Source organism: Chiloscyllium punctatum, chromosome 18 (assembly GCF_047496795.1).
Source record: "Chiloscyllium punctatum isolate Juve2018m chromosome 18, sChiPun1.3, whole genome shotgun sequence".
Classification (NCBI taxonomy): domain Eukaryota; kingdom Metazoa; phylum Chordata; class Chondrichthyes; order Orectolobiformes; family Hemiscylliidae; genus Chiloscyllium; species Chiloscyllium punctatum.
The window spans coordinates 69,380,640-69,403,533 of record NC_092756.1 but is presented as its reverse complement, the minus strand read 5'-3'; the positions used below and the strand labels follow the sequence as shown (position 1 = coordinate 69,403,533).

General features: G+C 44.7%; 2 protein-coding genes across 4 annotated transcripts in view; both read right to left on the bottom strand.

Annotated features, from left to right (window-relative positions):
- Nucleotides 1-10,670, bottom strand: part of c18h22orf23 (chromosome 18 C22orf23 homolog) — a 55,234-nt gene extending 44,564 nt beyond the window's left edge. Inside the window, exons 1-3 of one of the 2 annotated variants that reach the window (XM_072588156.1) lie at nucleotides 9,827-10,670; nucleotides 5,529-5,604; nucleotides 285-347 (exon numbers count right to left, since the gene is read on the bottom strand). In XM_072588156.1, coding sequence (XP_072444257.1) covers nucleotides 285-345 — 61 coding nt within the window. In that variant the 5' untranslated portion in view covers nucleotides 346-347; nucleotides 5,529-5,604; nucleotides 9,827-10,670. The remainder of the gene's footprint in view (nucleotides 1-284; nucleotides 348-5,528; nucleotides 5,605-9,826) is intronic. The other variant, XM_072588155.1, reaches the window with a different exon arrangement.
- A 1,440-nt stretch (nucleotides 10,671-12,110) lies between these two features.
- Nucleotides 12,111-22,894, bottom strand: part of micall1a (MICAL-like 1a) — a 92,887-nt gene continuing 82,103 nt past the window's right edge. For both annotated transcript variants that reach the window (XM_072588416.1, XM_072588417.1), the window contains exons 12-16: nucleotides 22,405-22,495; nucleotides 20,418-20,491; nucleotides 20,217-20,331; nucleotides 18,750-18,796; nucleotides 12,111-15,315 (exon numbers count right to left, since the gene is read on the bottom strand). In XM_072588416.1, the coding sequence (XP_072444517.1) occupies nucleotides 15,191-15,315; nucleotides 18,750-18,796; nucleotides 20,217-20,331; nucleotides 20,418-20,491; nucleotides 22,405-22,495 (452 nt within the window). In that variant the 3' untranslated portion in view covers nucleotides 12,111-15,190. The remainder of the gene's footprint in view (nucleotides 15,316-18,749; nucleotides 18,797-20,216; nucleotides 20,332-20,417; nucleotides 20,492-22,404; nucleotides 22,496-22,894) is intronic.

The window sequence follows — 22,894 nt, the reverse complement described above, 5'->3', positions numbered from 1 at the left end:
TCAAACACTCAGTCCTGAGACGGCATGGGGCTCAATCCAGAGTAAGGCTGCCCCTACTCTTATAACCTGAAAGTAAAGCCCCTTCTCAACACTGTCCCCATCTAATACTCCCAGGACAATTAGAGTATGGTGTTAGATACAGAGTAACGTTCCCTCAATTCCTAAAAACTAAATGTAAAACGTCTTTCATCTGCCCTCATCAAACACTCCCAAGGACAGGTACCTCACGAGATTTTCTTCATTGAAAAACGCCGAGTGAGATGCTGGTGTGTGATTATACTCACCCTGAAGCTTTCTGTTAAGTTGTCTCTTTTGGAATTGATTCAGTTTGGATTCCTGCATCATCACTGCAAGAAGACAGGGGTGTATAGTTAGTAACAGCCACCAGTGGAACAGCAACAGGTGAGGTCCTAGCCTGAGACTTCCCAAGAGTCAGGCCCAGCAATGCCCTCCTTCCTCACTAGGGACTGGGAAGGTGCTGATGGTAAAAAAACTTGTCGGAACACACTCTTCAAATTCTTTGCTGCTTTACACTTTAAACCTTTGCTGTCCCAGTCTACATTCAGATGACTGAAGTCCCACGTTATAACGACTCAAATTCTTGTACTTTGCAATCGACTTGCTAATTTGTTCTGAGGAACATTGGAGCAGGGGAAGGTTTTTCAGACCATCTGTTCTTCCATCTTAAATTTCCCTGCTATCTTCAATACCTGGAAATATACTGACTTCTTGAACCTGCTCAAAGACTAAGCCTCTGCTAACTTTGGGAACAGAAAATTCCTAAGATTCAATATCCTCTGAGTGAAAATAAAAATCCTCATCATCTCAGTCCTAAAAGTCTTGCCCCTAATCCTGATCCTGGTTCTCGAGTCCCTCCCACCTAGAGCAACTTGCCTTTCTGCACCCAGATTCTGGATTAGTGATGCTGGAAGGTCTGCACCCACCCTGTCTCCCCTTTAAGAATTTTGCAAGTTACACTGAGATCGCCAATCCTTCTAACCTCCATAAGAATCTCATCAGTCTGTCCTCCTAAAACCATCTATCTGGCGAACTTTCACTGTGCTCCCTCTGGGGCAAGTATATCCTGTGAGTAAGAACTTAACACAGTAGCCTAGGCACAGTCTAATCTGTACAACTGGAACAACATACCTACACTCCTGTATTCAAATCCTCCTGCAATAATGGCTAATTTACCATTTGTCTTCCCTCCTGCCTGATGCATATTATTTTCAGTGATTTCTGAACAAGGACATCCAGGACGCTTTGACCATCAAAGGGGCGGCACAGTGGCTAGCACTACTGCCTCACAGCGCCAGGGACCTGGGTTCGATTCCCACCTCAGGCAACTGTGGAGTTTGCACATTCTTCCTGTGTCTGCTTGGGTTTTTTTCCAGTTTCCCCCCACAGTCCAGAGGTGTGCAGGTCAGGTGAATTGGCTGTGCTAAATTGCCCATTGTGTTAGCGTAGGAGGATGGGTCTGGGTGGGTTGCTCTTCGGAGGGTCGGTGTGGACTTGTTGGGCCGAAGGGCCTGTTTCCACACTGTAGGGAATCTAATCTAATCTAACCTTCCAGTCTCTCAGCAAGCAAAAAAAAACTCTGCACCTCTGTCCCTCCTACCAAAGTGGATAGTCTCACACTTCTCCACATTATATTCCATCTGCTCACCTACTCCAAATTCTTGTTCACTCAGTCAGTCTAAATTTCCTTGAAGTCTTTTTGTATTGTTCTCACAACATATTCCCAACCTAGCTCTGTGCCATCCGCAAACTTGGAAATACTACGTTTGGTCCTTGAATCCAAATCATTGAAACTGATTGTGAACATAGAACATAGAACATAGAACATAGAACAATACAGCGCAGTACAGGCCCTTCGGCCCTCGATGTTGCGCCGATCAAAGCCCACCTAACCTACACTAACCCACTATCCTCCATATACCTATCCAATGCCCGCTTAAATACCCATAAAGAGGGAGAGTCCACTACTGCTACTGGCAGGGCATTCCATGAACTTACGACTCGCTGAGTGAAGAACCTACCCCTAACATCAGTCCTATATCTACCCCCCCTTAATTTAAAGCTATGCCCCCTTGTAATAGCTGACTCCATACGCGGAAAAAGGTTCTCACTGTCAACCCTATCTAACCCCCTAATCATCTTGTACACCTCTATCAAATCACCCCTAAACCTTCTTTTCTCCAAAGAAAACAACCCCAAGTGCCTCAGCCTTTCCTCATAGGATCTTCCTACCATACCAGGCAACATCCTGGTAAACTTCCTCTGCACCCGTTCCAGTGCCTCCACATCCTTCCTATAGTATGGCGACCAAAACTGCACACAATATTCCAGAAGCGGCCGCACCAGAGTCTTATACAACTGCAGCATGACCTCAGGACTCCGGAACTCAATTCCTCTACCAATAAAAGCCAGTACGCCATATGCCTTCTTCACTGCACTATTTACCTGGGTGGCAACTTTCAGAGATCTGTGTACATGGACACCAAGATCCCTCTGCTCTTCCACACTACCAAGTAGTCTACCATTAGCCCAGTAATCCATCTTTTTATTACTCTTACCAAAGTGAATCACTTCACACTTAGCTACATTGAACTCCATTTGCCACCTTTCTGCCCAGCTCTGCAGCTTCTCTATATCCCGCTGTAACCTGCCATATCCTTCCTCACTGTCTACAACTCCTCCGACTTTCGTATCATCCGCAAACTTGCTCACCCAACCTTCTAACCCTTCCTCCAGGTCATTTATAAAAATGACAAACAGCAATGGTCCCAAAACAGATCCTTGCGGAACACCACTAGTGACGGCACTCCAAGATGAATCTTTGCCATCAACTACTACCCTCTGTCTTCTTCCAGAGAGCCAATTCCTAATCCAAACCTCCAACTCACCCTCAATGCCATATCTCTGTATTTTCTGCAGTAGCCTACCATGGGGGACCTTATCAAACGCCTTACTAAAATCCATATATACTACATCTACCGCTTTCCCCTCATCTACCTCCTTCGTCACCTTCTCAAAGAATTCAATAAGGTTTGTGAGGCACGACCTGCCCTTCACAAAACCATGCTGACTATCCTTGATCACATCATTCTTATCCAGATGTGCATAAATCCTATCCCTTATAATTCTCTCTAAGACTTTGCCCACAACAGAAGTGAGACTCACTGGCCTACAGTTACTAGGATTATCCCTACTCCCCTTCTTGAACAAGGGAACCACGTTTGCTAGCCTCCAGTCCTCTGGCACTACTCCTGTAGACAAAGAGGACACAAAAATCAAGGCCAATGGCTCTGCAATCTCCTCCCTTGCTTCCCAGAGAATCCTAGGATAAATGCAATCAGGCCCAGGGGACTTATCTATTTTCACCCTTGCCAGAATTTCCAACACCTCTTCTCTACATATCTCAAAGCCATCCATTCTACTTATTCGTGCCTCAGTATTCATATCGACAACAATGTCCTGTTCCTGAGTGAATACTGACGAAAAGTATTCATTCAGCGCCTCCCCAATCTCTTCAGCCTCCACACGCAACTTCCCATTACTATCCTTGATTGGACCTATTCCTTCCCTAGTCATTCTTTTATTCCTAACATACCTATAGAAAGCCTTAGGGTTTTCCCTAATCCTACCAACTAAGGACCTTTCATGTCCCCTCCTTGCTGCTCTTAGCTCTAACAGTTGGGCAAAGCACCGATCCTTATTGTACCCCACTGAGGTTGTATCCTGTCAACCTCAGAACAAGCTATTTACTCCAACTCTGTTTTCAAACATGATTTCCCTTTTGTAAATCCATGTTGATTCTGCCCAATCAGATCATTATTTTGTAAGTGTTCAGTTATCACATTCTCTACAATAGATTTTCCCTGTTTCTCCCTCTGTCCTTATTTAAATCATGAGGTTACATTTGCAACCTCCAATCTATAGGAACCACCCAGAACCTAAAGAACTGCGTAAAATATTCAGGAATGCATCCACTATCTCTACAGTCACTTCTTTCAACACTCTGGGTTGCAAGTCACCAAGTTACGATATCAGGATCTATCAATGATCAAACCCATTAATTTCTCCAATACTACTTTACTTAGAATACTAATTGCTTTCAGTTTTTCATTCTCACTAGTCCCTTGGATCTCAGTATTTCTGGGCGATTTATTGAATCTTCTTTGATGAAGACAAACATGAAGCAATTATTTCACTTCTTGGCCATTTTTGTTTCCCAATACAAATTCTCCTATTTCTGACATGAATGGATGTAGATTTGTTTTCAAATCTCTTCCTTTTAATCTCTTCCTTTTTACAGACCTATGAAACTTAGGTAATCTGTTTTTCTGTATCTGATTAGTAAATATTCATATGTGGCTCTTCCTTTAATTATCCTCCTTTGCTCCATACCCTCTGGCTAATTTTTAAGGGCAAATTTAGTTTAACCTTTTGAAATAATCAATGTTTTGGGGAGGTGATGACCTTGTGGTATTATCATTAGACTATTAAGCCAAGTAATATTCTGGGAACCTGGGGTTAAATGCCACCATGACAGATAGTGGAATTTGATTGTGTAGGGGGATGGGCTTTGATTAGTTCACAGGTTGGTGCAACATCGAGGGCCGAAGGGCCTGTTCTGCGCTGTAGAGTCACAGAGATGTACAGCATGAAAACAGACCCTTCGGTCCAACCCGTCCATGCCGACCAGATATCCCAACCCAATCTAGTCCCACCTGCCAACACCCGGCCCATATCCCTCCAAACCCTTCCTATTCATATACCCATCCAAATGCCTCTTAAATATTGCAATTGTACCAGCCTCCACCACTTCCTCTGGCAGCTCATTCCATACACGTACCACCCTCTGTGTGAAAAAGTTGCCCCATAGCTCTCTTTTATATCTTTCCCCTCTCACCCTAAACCTATGCCCTCTAGTTCTGGACTCCCCCACCCAAGGGAAAAGACGCTTGTCTATTTATCCGATCCATGTCCCTCATGATTTTATAAACCTCGATAAGGTCACCCCTCAGCCTCCGATGCTCTAGGGAAAACAGCCCCAGCCTGTTCACCGTCTCCCCATAGCTCAGATCCTCCAACCCTGGCAACATCCTTGTAAATCTTTGCTGAACCTTTTCAAGTTTCACAACATCTTTCTGATAGGAAGGAGACCAGAATTGCACGCAATATTCCAACAGTGGCCTAACCAATGTCCTGTACAGCCGCAACATGACCTCCCAACTCCTGTACTCAATACTCTGACCAATAAAGGACAGCATACCAAACGCCTTCTTCACTATCCTATCTACCTGCGACTCCACTTTCAAGGAGCTATGAACCTGTACTCCAAGGTCTCTTTGTTCAGCAACACTCCCTAGGACCTTACCATTAAGTAAATAAGTGTAATGTTCTATGAATTCAGTAGAAGTCTGGAATTAAGAGTCTAATGAAGATCATGAAGCATTGTCAATTGCTGTAAAAACCCATCTGGTTTGCTAATGCCCTTTAGGGAAGGAAACTGCAATCCTTACCTGGTCTGACCTACATGTGACTCCAGACCCACACCAATGTTCAATATGGGGAAGTGCGAGGTCATCCCCTTTGGATCTAAGAAAGATAAATCAAAGTATTTTCTAATTGGCAAAAATGCTGGCCTTGGCATTGACACCCAAAAGAATAACAAAAACTCAAGAGTGATACTTGGTGTCAATACATTAATTTATGAATCAGGTTGTCAAAAACTGGATTTGGATTCTCCTTCATACAGAAGATTAGAAATAATCTCTCTGATTAGGACTCTCTATCTATCCATTACATCTCCTCTGGTCTGAGGAATCCAGAACAATGAGGCAGTATTTTATAATTAGATTAATCATACAAAAAGGGGAGTGGAAATTATAGAATTTCTACAGTGTGGAAGCAGGCCATTCAGTCCATCGAGTCCACACTGACCTTCCAAAGAGCATCTAACCCAGACGCACATCCCTACCCTATCCCTGTAACCCTGCGTTTCCATGGCTAACCCACAACCCCTGCACATTATGGGCAGTTTAGCATGGCCAATCCACCCTAACCTGCACATCTTTGGACTATGAGAGGAAACCGGAGCACCCGGTGGAAACCCACGCATGAACAGGGAGAATGTGCAAACTCCACACAGTTGCCCGAGCTCTTTGCCCTCAGAAAACTTTGGAGGCTGGGAGTCAATTGAAAATTGAGACTGACGGATTTTTGTTAGCAAAGCGCATGAGAATACCACCACTTTCAAGTTCCCCTTCATGCCAATCACCATCCTTGGAAATATATTGTCGTTCATTCAATGTCACAGCATCAAAATCCTGGAACTCCCTCCCTAATAGGATTGTGGGTGTCCCTTAATCCTAAAGACTACAGCAGTTCAAGAAGGCAGCTCACTGTCACCTTTTCCAGCACAGTTAGGGCTGGGAAATAAATGTTGGCCTAGCCCGAGCCTCACATTTCCTGCTCTCTATTTCCACGCTGTGCTCTCCGTACAGTTTATTGTTAATTCATAGAATCATAGAGTCCCAACAGCATGGAAGCAGGCTTTTTGATCCATCAAATCCACACTAACATTCCAGAGAGCATCCCACCCTGACCCTCTACCCCTACACTTCTCATGGTTAACCCAGCTAGCCTGCACATCCCTGAACACTGTGGGCAATTTGGCATGGCCAATCTATCTAACCTACACATAGAGTCATAGAGATGTACAGCACGGAAACAGACCCTTCAGTCCAACTCGTCCATGCCGACCAGATATCCTAAGTTAATCTAGTCCCATTTGGCCCATATCCCCTCCTATTTACCTACACATCTAGATGCCTTTTAAATGTCGTAATTGTACCAACCTCTACCACTTTTCTCAGGCAACTCATTCCATACACGTACCAGCCTCTGCATGAAAAGTTTGCTCCTTAGGTCCCTTTTATATCTTTCCCCTTTCACCTTAAACCTATGTCCTCTAGTTTTGGACTCCCCTACCCTGGGGGGAAAAAAACCTTGGCTATTGACTCTATCTATGTCCCATATGATCTTATAAACCTCTAATAAGGCCACCCCTCAACCTCCAACGCTCCAGGGAAAATAACCACAAAACTTTACCAGAATGATTCCTGGAATGGCAGGGGTGGCATATGAAGAGAGATTGGATCTGTTAAGGCTACATTCACTGGAGGTTTGAAGAATAATAGACAATAGACAATAGGTGCAGGAGTAGGCCATTCTGCCCTTTGAGCCTGCACCACCATTCAATATGATCATGGCTGATCATCCTCAATCAGTATCCTGTTCCTGCCTTATCCCCATAACCCTTGATTCCATTATCCTTAAGCGCTCTATCCAACTCTTTCTTGAAAGTATCAGAGACTGGGCCTCCACAGCCTCCTGGAACAGAGTATTCCACACACCCACCACTCTCTGGGTGAAGAAGTTTCTCCTCAACTCGGTTCTAAGTGGCCTACCCCTTATTTTTAAGCTGTGTCCTCTGGTTCGGGACTCACCCATCAGCGGAAACATGTTTCCTGCCTCCAGAGTGTCCAACCCTTTAATAATCTTATATGTTTCAATCAGATCCCCTCTCAGCCTTCTAAACTCAAGGATATACAAGCCCAGTCATTCCAATCTTTCAGCGTAAGATAATCCCGCCATTCCGGAAATTGACCTCGTGAACCTACGCTGCACTCCCTCAATAGCCAGAGTGTCTTTCCTCAAATTTGGAGACCAAAACTGCACACAATATTCCAGGTGTGGTCTCACCAGGGCCCTGTACAGCTGCAGAGGAACCTCTTTGCTTCTATACTCAATGCCTCTTGTTATGAAGGCCAGCATGCTATTAGCCTTCTTCACTACCTGCTGTACCTGCATGCTTACCTTCATTGACTGGTGTACAGGAACACGCAGATCTCTTTGTACTGCCCCTTTACCTAACTTGACTCCAATTAGGTAGTAATCTGCCTTCAGGTTCTTGCCACCAAAGTGGATAACCACACATTTATCCACATTAAACTGCATCTGCCATGCATCTGTTCACTCACCTAGCCTGTTCAGATCACCCTGTCATCTCCTAACATCCTCCTCACATTTCACCCTGCCACCCAGCTTTGTATCATCAGCAAATTTGCTAATATTACTTTTAAAACCATCATCTATATCATTAATGTCCATTGTAAAAAAACTGCGGTCCCAGCACTGATCCCTGTGGTACCCCACTGGTCACCGCCTGCCATTCCGAAATGGAGCCGTATATCACTACTCTTTGTTTCCTGTCAGCCAACCAACTTTCAATCCAAATTAGTACTTAGCCCCCAATCCCATGCACCCTAATTTTGCTCACTAACCTCCTATGTGGGACTTTATCAAAGGCTTTCTGAAAGTCCAGGTACACTACATCCACTGGATCTCCCTTGCCCATCTTCAGAGTTACATCCTCAAAAAATTCCAGAAGATTAGTCAAGCATGATATCCCCTTCATAAATCCATGCTGACTCTGACCTATCCTGTTACTGCTATCCAGATGTGTCGTAATTTCTTCCTTTATAATTGACTCCAGCATCTTTCCCACCACTGAGGTCAGACTAACTGGTCTATAATTTCCTGCTTTCTCACTCCCTCCTTTCTTAAAAAGTAGGACAACATTAGCCACCCTCCAATCCGCAGGAACGGATCCTGAATCTATAGAACATTGGAAAATAATCACCAATGCATCCACGATTTCTCGAGCCACCTCCTTCAGTACCCTGGGATGTAGACCATCAGGCCCCGGGGACTTATCAACCTTCAGACCTAACAGTCTCTCCAACACCAATTCCTGGCAAATATAAATTCCCTTCAGTTCAGGTCCTTCAGCCACTGTTACCTCAGGGAGATTGCTTGTGTCTTCCCCAGTGAACACAGATCTGACACACCAATTCAGCTCTTCTGCCATTTCTTTGTTCCCCGTAATATATTCACCCATTCCTGTCTTCAAGGGCCCAATTTTAGTCTTTACCATTTTTTTTCCTTTCACATACCGAAAAAAGCTTTTACTATCCTCCTTTATATTTTTGGCCAGTTTACCTTCGTACCTCATTTTTTCTCTGCGTATTTCCTTCTTAGTAATCCTCTGTTGTTCTTTAAAAGCTTCCCAATCCTCCGTTTTCCCACTCATCTTTGCTATGTTATACTTTTTCTCTTTTGACTTTATATGTTTCTTAATTTCCCTCGTCAGCCATGGCCTCCCCTGCCTGCTCTTAGGATCTTTCTTCCTTTTTGGAATGAACTGATCCTGCATCTTCTGCACTATACCCAGAAATACCCGCCATTGTTAAGAGAAATAGAAACCTATAAAATTCCAATGTTAGTAGGTAGGTTAAATGCAGACAGGATACTCCCGATGATGGGGGAGTTTAGAACCAGCGGTCATGATTGAAGGATACGAGGTAAACTATTTTAGGAGTGAGATGAGAAATGTCTTCATCCCGTGAATGGTGAGCCTGTGTAATTCTCTGGCACAGAAAGCAGTTGAGGCCAAATCATGGAATGTTTTCATGTTGGAGTTAGATAAGAGTTCTTAGGGGGACAGTGAGGGAACAGTGACCAGGCGACAGTGACCAGAGGAGAAAGTGGGAGCGGGATACTGAGTTGGAAGCTCAGCATGATCATTTTGAATGGTAGTCTTTGGACCTGTGGGAGGGAACCAGAGCACCCGGAGGAAACCCATGTAGACACAGGGAGAATGTACAAACTCCACACAGTTGCCCAAGGTTGGAATTGAACCCAAATCCCTGGCATTGTGCAGCAGCATGCTGCCCTCAACCGTGAGCAATCTCACCTTTCAACAGCTCCTGGGTCTCTCTGCTGTATGATGCTCTGGCACAATTCCAGAATCCAATGCCAGTTTGCCCTTTAGCCATTCCCTGATTGCACGCCATGTTCCAGTGGTTGGCAGTCAGCTGCTGGCGTTGATGAATAGACCGGACCAGGGGCTGGCCAGTGTTAGACACAGAGCAGAAACACCACAACCCGACTTGTGACCAAAGGGAGAGGCCCAAGACTGACCAGAAGACAGGACGACAGTAACCAGAGATTGGACCAGGAGCCAGGTAGATAATGATTGGGGTGGAGTGGTGGGAACAGTGATCAGAGACTGGGCTAGTGGGCCTGAGGGGACAGTGACCAAGGGATAGTGACCAGGGAGACAGTGAGGGGACAGTGACCAGGGGGACAGTGAGGGAACGGGGGGGGGGGTGGGGGTGGGAAGGGTGACCAGGGGGATGGTGACCAGAGGACAGTGACCAGGGGGACGGTGACCAGGGGGATAGTGAGGGAACAGTGACCAGGGGGACACTGACCAGGGGACAGTGACCAGGGAGACGGTGACCACGGGACAGTGACCAGGGGGACAGTGACCAGGGGACAGTGACCAGGGGGACGGTGACCAGAGGACAGTGACCAGGGGGATGGTGCCCAAAGGACAGTGACCAGGGGGACAGTGACCACGGGACAGTGACCAGGGGGACGGTGACCACGGGACAGTGACCACGGGACAGTGACCAGGGGGACGGTGACCACGGGACAGTGACCAGGGGGACAGTGACCAGGGTTTGAGCCGGTGATGGACAGTGACCAGCGGCCGGAGAGGCAGCGTTTTGGTGTCAGCTCCTGTTGCTATGGTGACGGTGAGCCCGCCCCGTCCTCCCACCGTGCAGCGCGGCGACCGGAAGCGGAAACCTGGGCAGGCGGAAGCACTGATGCAGAGGCAGAGCAGTGAGGATCAGAGGGTCCAGTGGAGGGGAGTGAGGGGGTCATCCTGCACCCAGGGACGGCCGGGGTCTGTCGGATCAGCTACTATCCCAGCAGACCCAGTGAAGGGCAGGGAGGCTATAATGGAGCTGTGTGTATAATGGGAGTTAGGTCACCGCACAGGTACTGTGTGTAGTTATAGGAAGGACGTGTTTGCATTAGAGAGGGAGCAGGGCTGAAGCACTTCAGCTCATGAAGAGAGGCTGGAGTTGCCTTTCTCAACAGTAGAGATGCCTGTGATCTGTGTGAGTGACACAAAGTGGAGGGGCATTCACAGGCAGGCAGGGAGAAACCTTCCCCCGAGGTGAGGTTAGTAACGAGGGATACAGTTTTAAGGTAAAAGAGCAGGAGGCTTGAGGAACAATTTATTTTTCGAAAGAGGGTTGTATCTGGAATTCACTCCCTGAAAGGATGGTAGAGGTGGGGACCCTCACAACATTTTAGTAGTGTTTAGATGAACACTTCAAATGCCAGAAATTGGGAGTTATAGTATAGGACCTCTTTCCGTGCTGTAAATATTGAGACTCTAATACGGACATTAGAGCAGCTACAGATGAGCTTTCAAACACACATTTTCATTAACGCCACTTATTTTTTCTGCCACAAAATTGTCAACGCTGTTTATCTGCTGCTGAAGCCCAGAATCATGCCTTTATACCTCTTTGACCAAGTGTTTGGTCAGAAATTGTATGTGGTGTGATGCTATTATTCTGTTTTATAATATCTTTGCAAAACCCTTTTTGATGTTTGAATGCATTAAAGGTAACACTGTAAACAAGTTGTTGAATTGTTGTTATAGATAAACAAGTGCCAGTGAGTAACAAACAGGACAATTTTTTATTCACTCATGGGATATGAACATCACTGGCTGTCTGGCACATTATCACCTGTCTCTAGCTGCCCTTGAGAAGGTCATGGTGAGCTATCTTCTTGAACTGCTGCAGTTTGACCCTGAGGGAGGGAATTTCAGAATTTTGATTCAGTGACAGTGAAGGAATAACACCATTTTCAGGTCAGAATGGTGAGTGGCTTGGAGGGGAACCTGCAGGTGGTGATGTTCTTGTGTATCTGCTGCCCTTGACCTTCTAGATGGAAGTAATTGAGTGTTTAGAAGGTGCTGTTTAAGGATCTTTGGTGAATTTCTGCAGTGCACCTTGTGGATGGCATAGGGCTATTCTAACAAAACACCAAATATGCAGTGACACCTTGCTTAAAGGAGAAAGGTTTCCTCTGACCAGGGTACATGCATAAAACTGACATGTCAATGAGATTCTGAATCACAGATGACTCCCACTCATAAACCAGAGACACACTTGGACAACGTTCCATTTTATTGGTCCCAATTTTACCCATTTTGTTAGGAGAATAATATAGCTTTAGAACAATGTTTGGGTGTTTCAATAAATATTATATACAAATAGGTAAGGCAGAGTAACAGCTAAAGAAATTATCTGTATCAGCAAATCCATTCAATTCACTTGAGGACAGCAACCCTATAACTACCAAAAACAAAAAAGGCACCAATCCTCACTCTGCTGTAAGTACAAAAAATGCTTTCAATAAAAGGGTTGACAGTAAATTGAATTAAGGCTTATATTTGGCATCTGTTCCTGTATGTGTTAGATATTAATATATTTAATGCTAAGAACCTAAAATATCACAAAATAAATTGTTAACCAGGGCAACAGTGCATATGCCACAGCTCAGACCAACATACATATTGTTTCTCAGTCAATCTCTGGAAGCATAGAGTTAAGTTCAAAATACAGATCCAAAAGCTCCTGATAAAGCGCAGCTGATGTGTGAATGCACTGTGATGTTTAGTTGCTTGTTGGTTCTGTGTGTTCAAATGTAAATGAACCCTAAGGAACAAAACTGACCATTTAGATCCTAACTGATCAAGTACGAAGACCTTCACTGTATCAGGCTAATGTCAGCAGCCCATCAACATGTTGAGGGTTAGGCTCAGGTCAAAAGGACAGTCATTCACCAGTTTGGAGTGAATGCCCATTGGTACAGTGGACCTATTATGAGTGATGGGCACTGTGATTGGCAGATTAAATACCAATGAAGGTTTCAGATTGAACCTGGTGAGGAATTACATCAACAACACAGTGCAAGTTGAGACACTAGGAGCCAACTGATGTACAATATTATCAGGGACATTAGATAATAAAGCATAAAGTCACCCATGCCTGCAGCTGCACACTGTCAGAACAGCTGCTTGTGTGCTCAATTCTGCATGCTCACATTATGTACATACTTATGTACTACTCCTGATGTTCCAAGGAGTACATTAATCCTACTAGGCATCGTTTGTAACAATTGGTGCCTCACTTCTGAAACTTAATTCTAACCCAACACTGATATGAGAATATGACGACTGCGGCAGAATTGAGCGTGTTATGAAGTTTTCAGTCTGCAGCTTGGTCACTGTTCAGAGATTCCCCTGATGATAAAGAACGAGGTGGAGGTCCACAGCCCACAGATTCTAGAAAGGTCTTTCATGAATACACTTTGTATATCCTGTTTCATTCTGAAAAGTGCTTCTGATTTACTTGTATGGTGCAAAATTATTAAAGGTTAGTAAACATTCCAGAGTCCCCCTACATTGCATAGAACTCCATTATTATCAGTGCTGAAACAGAAAAGGGAGTGTTCCAGTCAATAGCCCCTTCAAGACTCAAACCGTGCTCATAACGAGCAGTGGACAGGTGTCAGCACTATGTCTCAACACCAAAGCCTGTATGACACACGACACAGTCTTGAGAGATAGGTGAATGCCATGGGCTCCAGCTCTCTGCCTATCCATTCCCAGCCTTGTTGATTCTGTCACTGTGTCTGCTCATGATTTGGATGCTGACTGCCCTGTGTCTGATCATGATTCATTACTTTAAGGTCTCTCTGTATTAAAATAACAGCTTTACATTATTTAGTGGAAGAGAGGCACAGTAATTACAGCAACAACTGGCATTGTAACTTCACAGTTAGTGATCAAGCTGCGTTCTGACTACGCAGAGTCAGTTCTTGGCTAAAGATGCCTTATGACCCTGGTTGTTGATAAGGAGAGGGCGGTAATCATTCAACTAATCTGTTCAGGCTCTCATCAATGGGTAAGTGGGATGGTAAGAAATGGTCAACATTAGAGTGATGCTGGAAAAGCACAGCAGGTCAGGCAGCATCCGAGGAGCAGGAAAATCGACGTTTCGGGCAAAAGCCCTTCATCAGGAATTCCCAAAACGTCGATTCTCCTGCTCCTCGGATGCTGCCTGACCTGCTGTGCTTTTCCAGCACCACTCCAATCCTGACCCTAACCTCCAGCATCTGCAGTACCCAACTCCGCCTGGTAAGAAATGATATCCACTACTGGCATTACATAATACTGTATGTTGGAGAAACTATTTAGACTGGTCGCAATCATGACGTAGAATCTTATTGCTGAGATTCTAGCTCTGGCCCCTGGCACAAACTCAAATTTCAGGACCCTGGGTATCTACCTGATACAATACCTCGCCTCAAAACCCCTTTTCTAGAGTGCTTGATGTAATGCATCCTCCTCACCCAATTGTCCAGGGCACTGCAAAACCACCAGAATGGGCAGTTTCTTTAGCCCTGGAGTACACAGTACCTATTGAACCCTCCACACCAGAGAGTTCAGCACCTGTAACCCCAGCTGTCCTCCATCAGCTGAGTACACAGCGCACTATGTATGGGTGTACATGATATTGATATGTTGTCACAGGTAAGGTACTGTTTTTGGATACTGTCGTTGCAAAGATTTCAGTTACAACTGAGAAAGATTGAAAACTTTCTTGTGGTGACAATAGTAAATGCTGTCCACAAGATAACCAGCACACACAGACAGGTAACAATCTGGAGACTGCAGAGTCGTTGTGAGAGTTACTAGGTCTTGAGAAAACTATTTGTGCAGTGATAGGGCATTGCATGGCAGGAACTGAACAGATCTTCACACACTGAAAACAAAACTCCAGAGCAATACGTGATGCTGGTGTGACTTGGCCACAGTAAACAACCACAGAGTCAGGCAGAGCCTGTACCTGGGAAACTGCACAAAACTGGACAGTGGGAAAAGGCAGGTTTTAGCTTGAGAAAGAATAATGAATGTGTCTCAGCTGTTGTGTAAAATGCACTAAATACAAATTATACAGGACTGTAGTGACTTCTATTGCACATGAACTAAGGATATATAGTAAATAATCTCTGACAGCACCATGATGGAGCTGCCTAATGTCAGTATGAGTCCAGATCTTCTTCCTATGAACAATCAGCAGATGCTGCCAAGTTGAACCAGTCCCAAAAAGTGCAGACCCGTTGGTCAATGTCAGCTGGTGCTGCACTTGCAGCTTCCCATTCTTTCCAGCATTTCCACCAATCACAAATTCTTCTCTTTGGCACTTTTTGACTTTACTTCTGGCTTGTTGCCTAGAAATTTCAACATCTTGCTGGGTTTGAATTTTAACTTTTTCTTTATTTCACTATTGGGATCCTTGTGAAAGTCTGTTTAAAAAAGAAAGCAAGCAGTCAAATCTCTGAAGTGGACAAGTGCATGGTCAGGGCCATCCACTGTACCAGACCCCCTCCCCCACAAAAGCCTCTGGGGAGGGTCAGAGTCTCAACCTCAAGAGCCCAAATATGATAACCAGATGCAGTCATATAGCAGCTAAAATGTAAAACATGTTCCAGGTGCTTTCCAAGTTCATTATTGAACACAATTTGACTGGGGTCAGGTGAGGAAATAGTGGCACAGATGACTGGAAGTCTGGATATGAAGAGAGGTTTGAAAGAGCATCTTTGAAGGCTGAGTGGGATAGAGGAGTTTACGACCTGACTGGACAGCTGAAGGTGCAGCTGCCAACATGGAGTAATTAAACCAGGGGAAGTGCTAAAAGCCAGAACCTGATGAGTAGAGGTATTTGGGAGGATCTAACAACTGCAGGATTGGGGAAATGAGGCCAGAGAAGGTTTTAAACACAAGGACAACAATTTCCTAATTGAGGCATTACTCAACCGGGTACGGTGGTAAGTCAGTGCTCAGGATAGGCAACAGTGCTGTGCCCCTTTGTGTACCATTATCCAAAACACTGTTTGATAGTCCCGAGAGAAAACACAGTATTAAAATGAACGTAAAACCATTACTAGACACAGGCAGAAATCAGGTATGGAAGATCCCAGCCAGATGGGTCAGGGTACTCCACAGAGTGATGTGACATTACTATTTGTGTATTTAACATAATGATGCTGAGCAGTGGGAAGACTTGAAGCTTTCAGTCAGCAGAGGGCAGACAGAGCTGGGTTTAATGTTCCATCTTTTAACATTGCCTGGGAGTGCCAGAGTATATTTCCAGAAGGCATTTGATAAGGTGTAACATCAAAATTACCGCAGAAAACAAAAGCGCGTGATGCAGAAGTAGAAGATTGGCTCGTGAGCAGAAATTACAGTATGCATAAGTAGATCTTTGACTGATCAGCGAGATGTGACGAGTTGAGTCCTGCAGGGGTCTGTGATGGGGTCCCAGCATATTATAATTTACACCAGTGACTTAGATGAGAGAAGCAAGGACGTGGCGATGCAATTTGCAGAAGACAGCAGGATAGGTAGGAAAGGATGTTGTGAAGACAGTAGGAGCTTTTAGATTAATGTCGATGGAATGAGTGGGCAAAAATCTGGCCAATGCAATATAATTTGGGAAAAAGTTATTCATTTTGGCAGGAAAAATGAAAAAGCATCCGAGGAAAAAGGCTCTCACGGTCCACTCTATTTAACCCTCTAATTACCTTATATGTCTCAATTAAGTCACCTCTCAACCTCTTTCTCTCTAACAAAGACTACCTCAAGTCCCTCAACCTTTCCTCATAAGACCTTCCCTCCATACCAGGAAACATCCTAGTAAATCGCCTCTGAACCCTTTCCAAAACTTCCACATCCTTCCTATAATGTGGTGAACAGAACTGTACACAATACTCCAAATGCGGCCGCACCAGAGTTTTGTACAGCTGCAGCATGGCCTCATGGCTCCGAAACTCAATCCCTCTACCAATAAAAGCTAACACACCCGTAAATGCCTTCTTAACAAACCTATCAACCTGGGTGGCAACATGTACATGGACACTGAGATCTCTTTGCTCATCTACACTACCATTAGCCCGTTACTCTTTATTTCTGTTGCTCCTTCCAAAGTGAATCACCTCACACTTTTCCACAATAAACTCTATTTGCCACCTCTCAGCCCAGCTCTGCAGCTTATTTATGTCCCTCTGTAACCTGCAACATCCTTCCTCACTACCTATAACTCCTCCGACCTTAGTGTCATCGCAAATTTACCAACTCATCCTTCTATGTCCTCATCCAGATCATTTATAAAAATGACAAACAGCAGTGGCCCCAAAACAGATCCTTGAGGTACACCACTAGTAACGAACTCCAGGATGAACATTTTCCATCAACCTTTGTTTTTTTTCAGCTAGCCAACTTCTGATCCAAACCACTAAATCACCCTCAATCCCATGCCTCTGTATTTTGTGTAAGAGCCTACCGTGGGGAACCTTATCAAACTTCTTACTGAAATCCATATACACCACATCAACCGCTTTACCCTCATCCACCTGTTTGGTCACCTTCTCAAAGAACTGAATAATGTTTGTGAGGTACGCCCTACCCTTCACAAAACTTTGTTGACTATCCCTAATCAAATTATTCCTCTCTAGATGATTATAAATCCCATCTCTTTTAATCTTTTACCCACAACCAAAGTAAGGCTCATTGGTCTATAATTACCAGGGTTGTCCCCACACCCCTTCTTGAACAAGGGGACATTTGTTATCCTCCAGTCATCTGGCACTATTCCTGTAGACAATGATGACATAAAGATCAAAGATCAAAGCCAAAGGCTCTGCAATCTCCTCCCTGGCTTTCCCATCTGGCCCAGGGGACTTATCTATTTTTACACTTTCCAGAATTGCTAATATCTCCTCCTTGTGAATGTTAATCGTGTCTAGTCTAGTAGCCTGTATCTCAGTATTCTCAACAACATTGTCTTTTTCCAGTGTGAATACTGATGAAAAATATTCATTTAGCGCTTCCCCTATCTCCTTGGGCTCCACGCACAACTTCCCACTACTGTCCTTGATTGGCCGTAATCTTTCTTTAGTCATTCTTTTATTCCTGCTATACCTCTGTGTTTTATGCTTCAGATAAATACAGAAGAACCTCGAGTATCCGAAGGACACGGGCTGACAGTATTTCATTTGGTTACTTGAATTCCGGGTAACAGTTTAGCCAAGCACCGGGACCTTGCGATCTTGCCGGATAATCCGATATTCGGATAATCAAGTGCCGAATAATCGACGTTCCTCTGTATTTCTATCGGTCAAATTTTCCAGTTAGGCATTCTAAACTTATTCTATAAATTCAGAAAATGTCAAAATCCCGAATGACATGGTCCCAATATTCTGATCTGGAGAAACTACAATGTATATTATGTGTAAATGATAACATCTTGCATTTAAATGGTGCCATTAAGGTAGTGAAACATTGTTTAACAGACTTCTGTCAACCATTGCACAAAAAGTGACACCAAACCAGGTCATGAGATATTTGGGCAGATGACCAAATGTTTAGCCAAAGAGGTTGGTTTTAAGAAACACCTTAAATGAAGGAATAGAGGCAGTGACTTTGAGAAAGGCCATTCAAGAGTTCAAGACCATGATCACCTATGGTGGGATGAAGAATAAAAAGATCAGAGATGCTCAAGAGGTCAGATTAGAGGAAAAGAGGTATTTTGGAGCTCTGCAGAACTACAGGTGGTTAGGGGTGAATGGGCAGGGCCAGCAAATGAGTGAAGGGAATTTTACAATGTTCTTAACAAGAAGCCAGTGTAGTTGAGTGACCACAGGTGGTGGTGTGTAAATTATATTTGGAGCAAATACCTCACCTTTGTTTTTTATCATTGCTGCCAGCAATTTATCTTCCTCTTCCTCTCTGTAAGACAGGAATGAGAATTAACTCATCGTTTTCACTCTCTTATGTTAAACAAAATTACAATGTACTCGACAATCCTGTATTGATCACCTTCAGATGGGAAGATTGTACCTCAATATCCTGGGTCAGTTAATCTGACAGAAAGCTGGTAACCCACTATCCTACTACTCCAGCACCCTAATCGTAGTGATTTCTCTCATCTTCCCTTGATCCATCTCAGACTCTTTCCTTCTTTGATTTCTCTTTCCATTTCTGGGGATAGGGTGTCCACTATTGGCTCTCAGTCACCTCGACTACACTCCTTCACACTGCTTCCTGCAAGGATTCCATTCCATCCTCCCAGTTTCTCCATGGCATCTGATCTGCTCCCACATTCCACTGGGTTGCCTCAGAAATGTCGTCCTTCTCCCTCAACAGAGGACCGTTCCTTTGCCAATACCAGAGCCTTGAGCCATGTTGGTCTCATCTCCCACAGTTCTGCCCTTATTTCTTCCCCACCCTCCCACATCAGTGCTAGGATTCCTCTTGCCCTCATTTTCCACCCCAGTAGTCTCTGCACTCAAAGAATAATGCCCTGCCATTTCTACCACCTCCAGCAGGATACCACTGCCAAACACAACCTCCCCTTCTCACCAACACTGTCAACATTCCATGGGACTGTTCCCTCTGTGACATCCTGCTCCACTCTTACATCATTCCTAACACTTCCTCACTCCCCCAAGGCACCTTCCCATGTAATCAGAGAAGATGTAACATTTGCCCTTTCACCTCCTTACTGAGGCCCCGAGCACAGCGTCTAGATGTACGTCTTTCAATGCAGCCTCCTTTACACAGCAGGACCGAACACAGACTGGGTGACCACTTTGTGGAAAACCTCCTGTCAGTAAGAATAACTAACCTTCCAGTTGCTTGCTATTTTATACACCATCTTGCTGTCATGTGAACATTTCCACCCTGGGCATCCTTCGAGGAATCTCAATACAAACTTGAAGAACATGTTGTTTTCTGCTTAAGCACTTTATATCCTCAAGGTTTTAGTACTGAACTCCAACAATTTCATGGTACATTCTGGTCTCCATTTTGATTGAATTACACCACCCTTCAAAACCAGTGTTTCATTGGCTTTGCGTTCACTTATTACTTATGGTCTTACACCGACATGATGTCTCCATCTCTTCTTGACCATGATTAATACTCACTTTGTCTTCTACTCTGGGCCTCCCCCTCAATCTGGTTCACTTGCTCCTCCTCCCCCTTTATTAAGAGTAGGAAGACCGACTGTTCTCCAGCCCTTTTCACTCCTCAAGAGGAGCTATCCTGAACTTGCAACATGAACTGTTTCTCTTGCCACAGGTGCTGTTAGACCTGTTGAGTTTCCCGCACTCTCTATTTGTGTGACCCTAAATACTGAATAGGTTACCGCTGCCGGTCTTCATCCAGGCTGTTGATGATGGCATTTCTTTGCTCGATGACCGTAATCAACTCCTGCATCAACTCTGCCTCTCGCGCTCGATCCTCATCGGTCCAATCTTTCTCTACAGGGACAAGTGAAGCAGTGAGCAGCCTGAAGGAATTGAGTGGGGAAGCTAAACTCTGAGTGTACTGTGCAACCAAAACTCACCCGGTTTGTTAAGTAGACAGCGTAGTTCATACTCCACGTCAGCTTGCCGTTCCTCCAAATTCTGCTGCTTGAAACTGTGTGATAGGACAGGGTTCACGGTACAGCAACAGATTTCAGACTGGGGCAGCCTCCCCAGTTAAACAACAATGATTCCTATAGAGAAGGTTATCTATCCAGACTCCTTCACTAACCCATTAGGGTTAGGAAATGGCAGTGCACTTTATCCAACAGTTACTGTCCTCATTCACTCACCACCCGTGCAATCCCTGGAGACTCCCATGCCTGGTCAGGTCAGGCCCATCAGTGGTGGATTAGGGGTTGGGACAACTCATTGATATAAAACTCCACTACAGAGCAGAGCAACAGCCTGGGGCCAAAACACAGGAGCAGGCAGTACAGCAAAGAAAAGGGGGAAGGGAGTAAAGGGAAAGAGAAGCAAAGGAGGAAACATAGGGCTGGAATGGCACTATCACTCTGTTTCATTTAAAGACCATAATCAGATGATAAACTGCATCAGTCCGAGTTGATCTAGCTGTGCTGCAGAGGAACACAGGTGGAAACACAGCTTTGCACAAACACTCTAAACTTACACACAGGGTGCAGCACAGCATGAGAAAAAACGGCTTTGTCTCACAAATTTGATTGAGTTTTTCAGCAAGAGATGAAGACAATTGATGGGGGTAAGGCAGTGGATGTTGTCCACATAGACTTTACTAAAGCAATTGACAAATGCTGTCATAGTGGGCTGGTCCAGAAGATTAAGTCACATGGGTACATGGTGGGTTGGTAACTTGGCTTGGTCACAGAAGCTAGTTGTGCAGGGTCTTTTTTCTGATTGGCGGTGAAATAACTCTATAGAAGCCTGGACCCCATCACCAATTTACCCTTTATTTACATGTGCGGAGTCTTTGTCATTGATCTACCAAGCTCAGAACACAGGGTGGTGTGTGTATGAAACGAGCTGCCAGAGGAAAGCAGGAAGTGGTAGGTAAAATAACAACATTTAAAAGGCATCTGGATGGGTACCTGACTAGGAAGGGTTTAGAGGGATATGGGCCAAATACTGGCAAATGGGACTAGATCAGTTGAGGATATCTGGTTGGCGCAGGTGGGTTGGACTGAAGGACCTGTGCTGTATAACTAGACATGAAGTCATGATGCAGCTGAACCACACTTTAGTTCAAACACATTTGGAATATTCTGTGTAGTTCTGGTTGCCACATGATCGGAAAGATCTGGAGGCTTTGGACAGGGTGCAAAAGAGGTTTATTAGGATACTGCCTAGATTGGAGTGTAATAGCTATAAGAAGGGGGGACAAACATGGATTGTTTTCACTAGAGAATCAGAGGCTGAAAGGTGACCTGACAGAAGTATATAAAATTATGAGAGGCTTGGAAAAGGTGAATAGTCAGACTTGCTTTCTCAGGGGAAATTTCAAATAATAGGTCAAGGTGAGAGGAAGAAAGTTTTAAGGATGTGTGCAAAGTTTTTTACACAGAAGACGATAGGTGTCTGGAATGCACTGCCAGGGAAGTGGTAGACACAGAGACGATAGCAATGTTTAAGAGGCATTTCGATGGACACGTGAACAGGCAGGGAGTAGAGGGATACAGAATATGTGCAAGCAGGTGGAATTAGGTTAGAATGGCATCACGGTCGGCTCAGATATCATGGCTGAAGGTCCTGCTCCTATGCTGTCCTGTTCTATGTTCTTAATGAGGTGGCTGAGGATTAGCTGATGTTACACTGACAGGCGGTAACAACAGGGGTCCCTGCAGACAGCCTTTCCTTTCTGTTCTGCCTTCGCATAGCTACCCCGAGGCCAGAGACACCTCAGCAATGTCCCATCACCATCAAATATTAGGGAATGGGAACGGCTGGTATTTCCAAACTAAGGACAATCCAAACATGCACAAGGTTATTGTGACGCAAGGAGCTGAAACATGGTAAAGGGAAGAGAATAAATGAACCAACACAGCAACTCACGTGTAAACCAGCTCTGACTCACGGCGAACCAGCATGTGCTTCTCATGGATTAGTTTGAACCAATCAACCAGGAGATCATCTTCATCTTCATCTAAGAGTGCAGGTGAAACAGAAAATGAGCACTGACTGGAGAGGTATCAAAACCTGTTTCCCTTCCTAGAAGCAGGCCCACCTACCCCTCCCTCCTTAAGGGGATGCCACCTCCCCACAATGTGGCAGATCGAGGACAGCTTCCCAACCCCTCCCTCAGCCTTCAGCTGTGAATGATACAACTTCTCCTTTAGCCAGCTGAACAGCGTACTATTCAGGAACAGTACTCTTGTAACCTCTGGTAACCCTGGTAACTCTGGTAATTCTGCACTGCTCCAAACTCTGGTTTCTTTTCCATTCCCCATTTCCATTGCTAAGTAATTGGAGGCCATGCCCTCAATTGTCCAGGCTCCAGACGCTAGTGTTCCCTCCCTCCCTGTATTCTCCCACTTTCACAAAA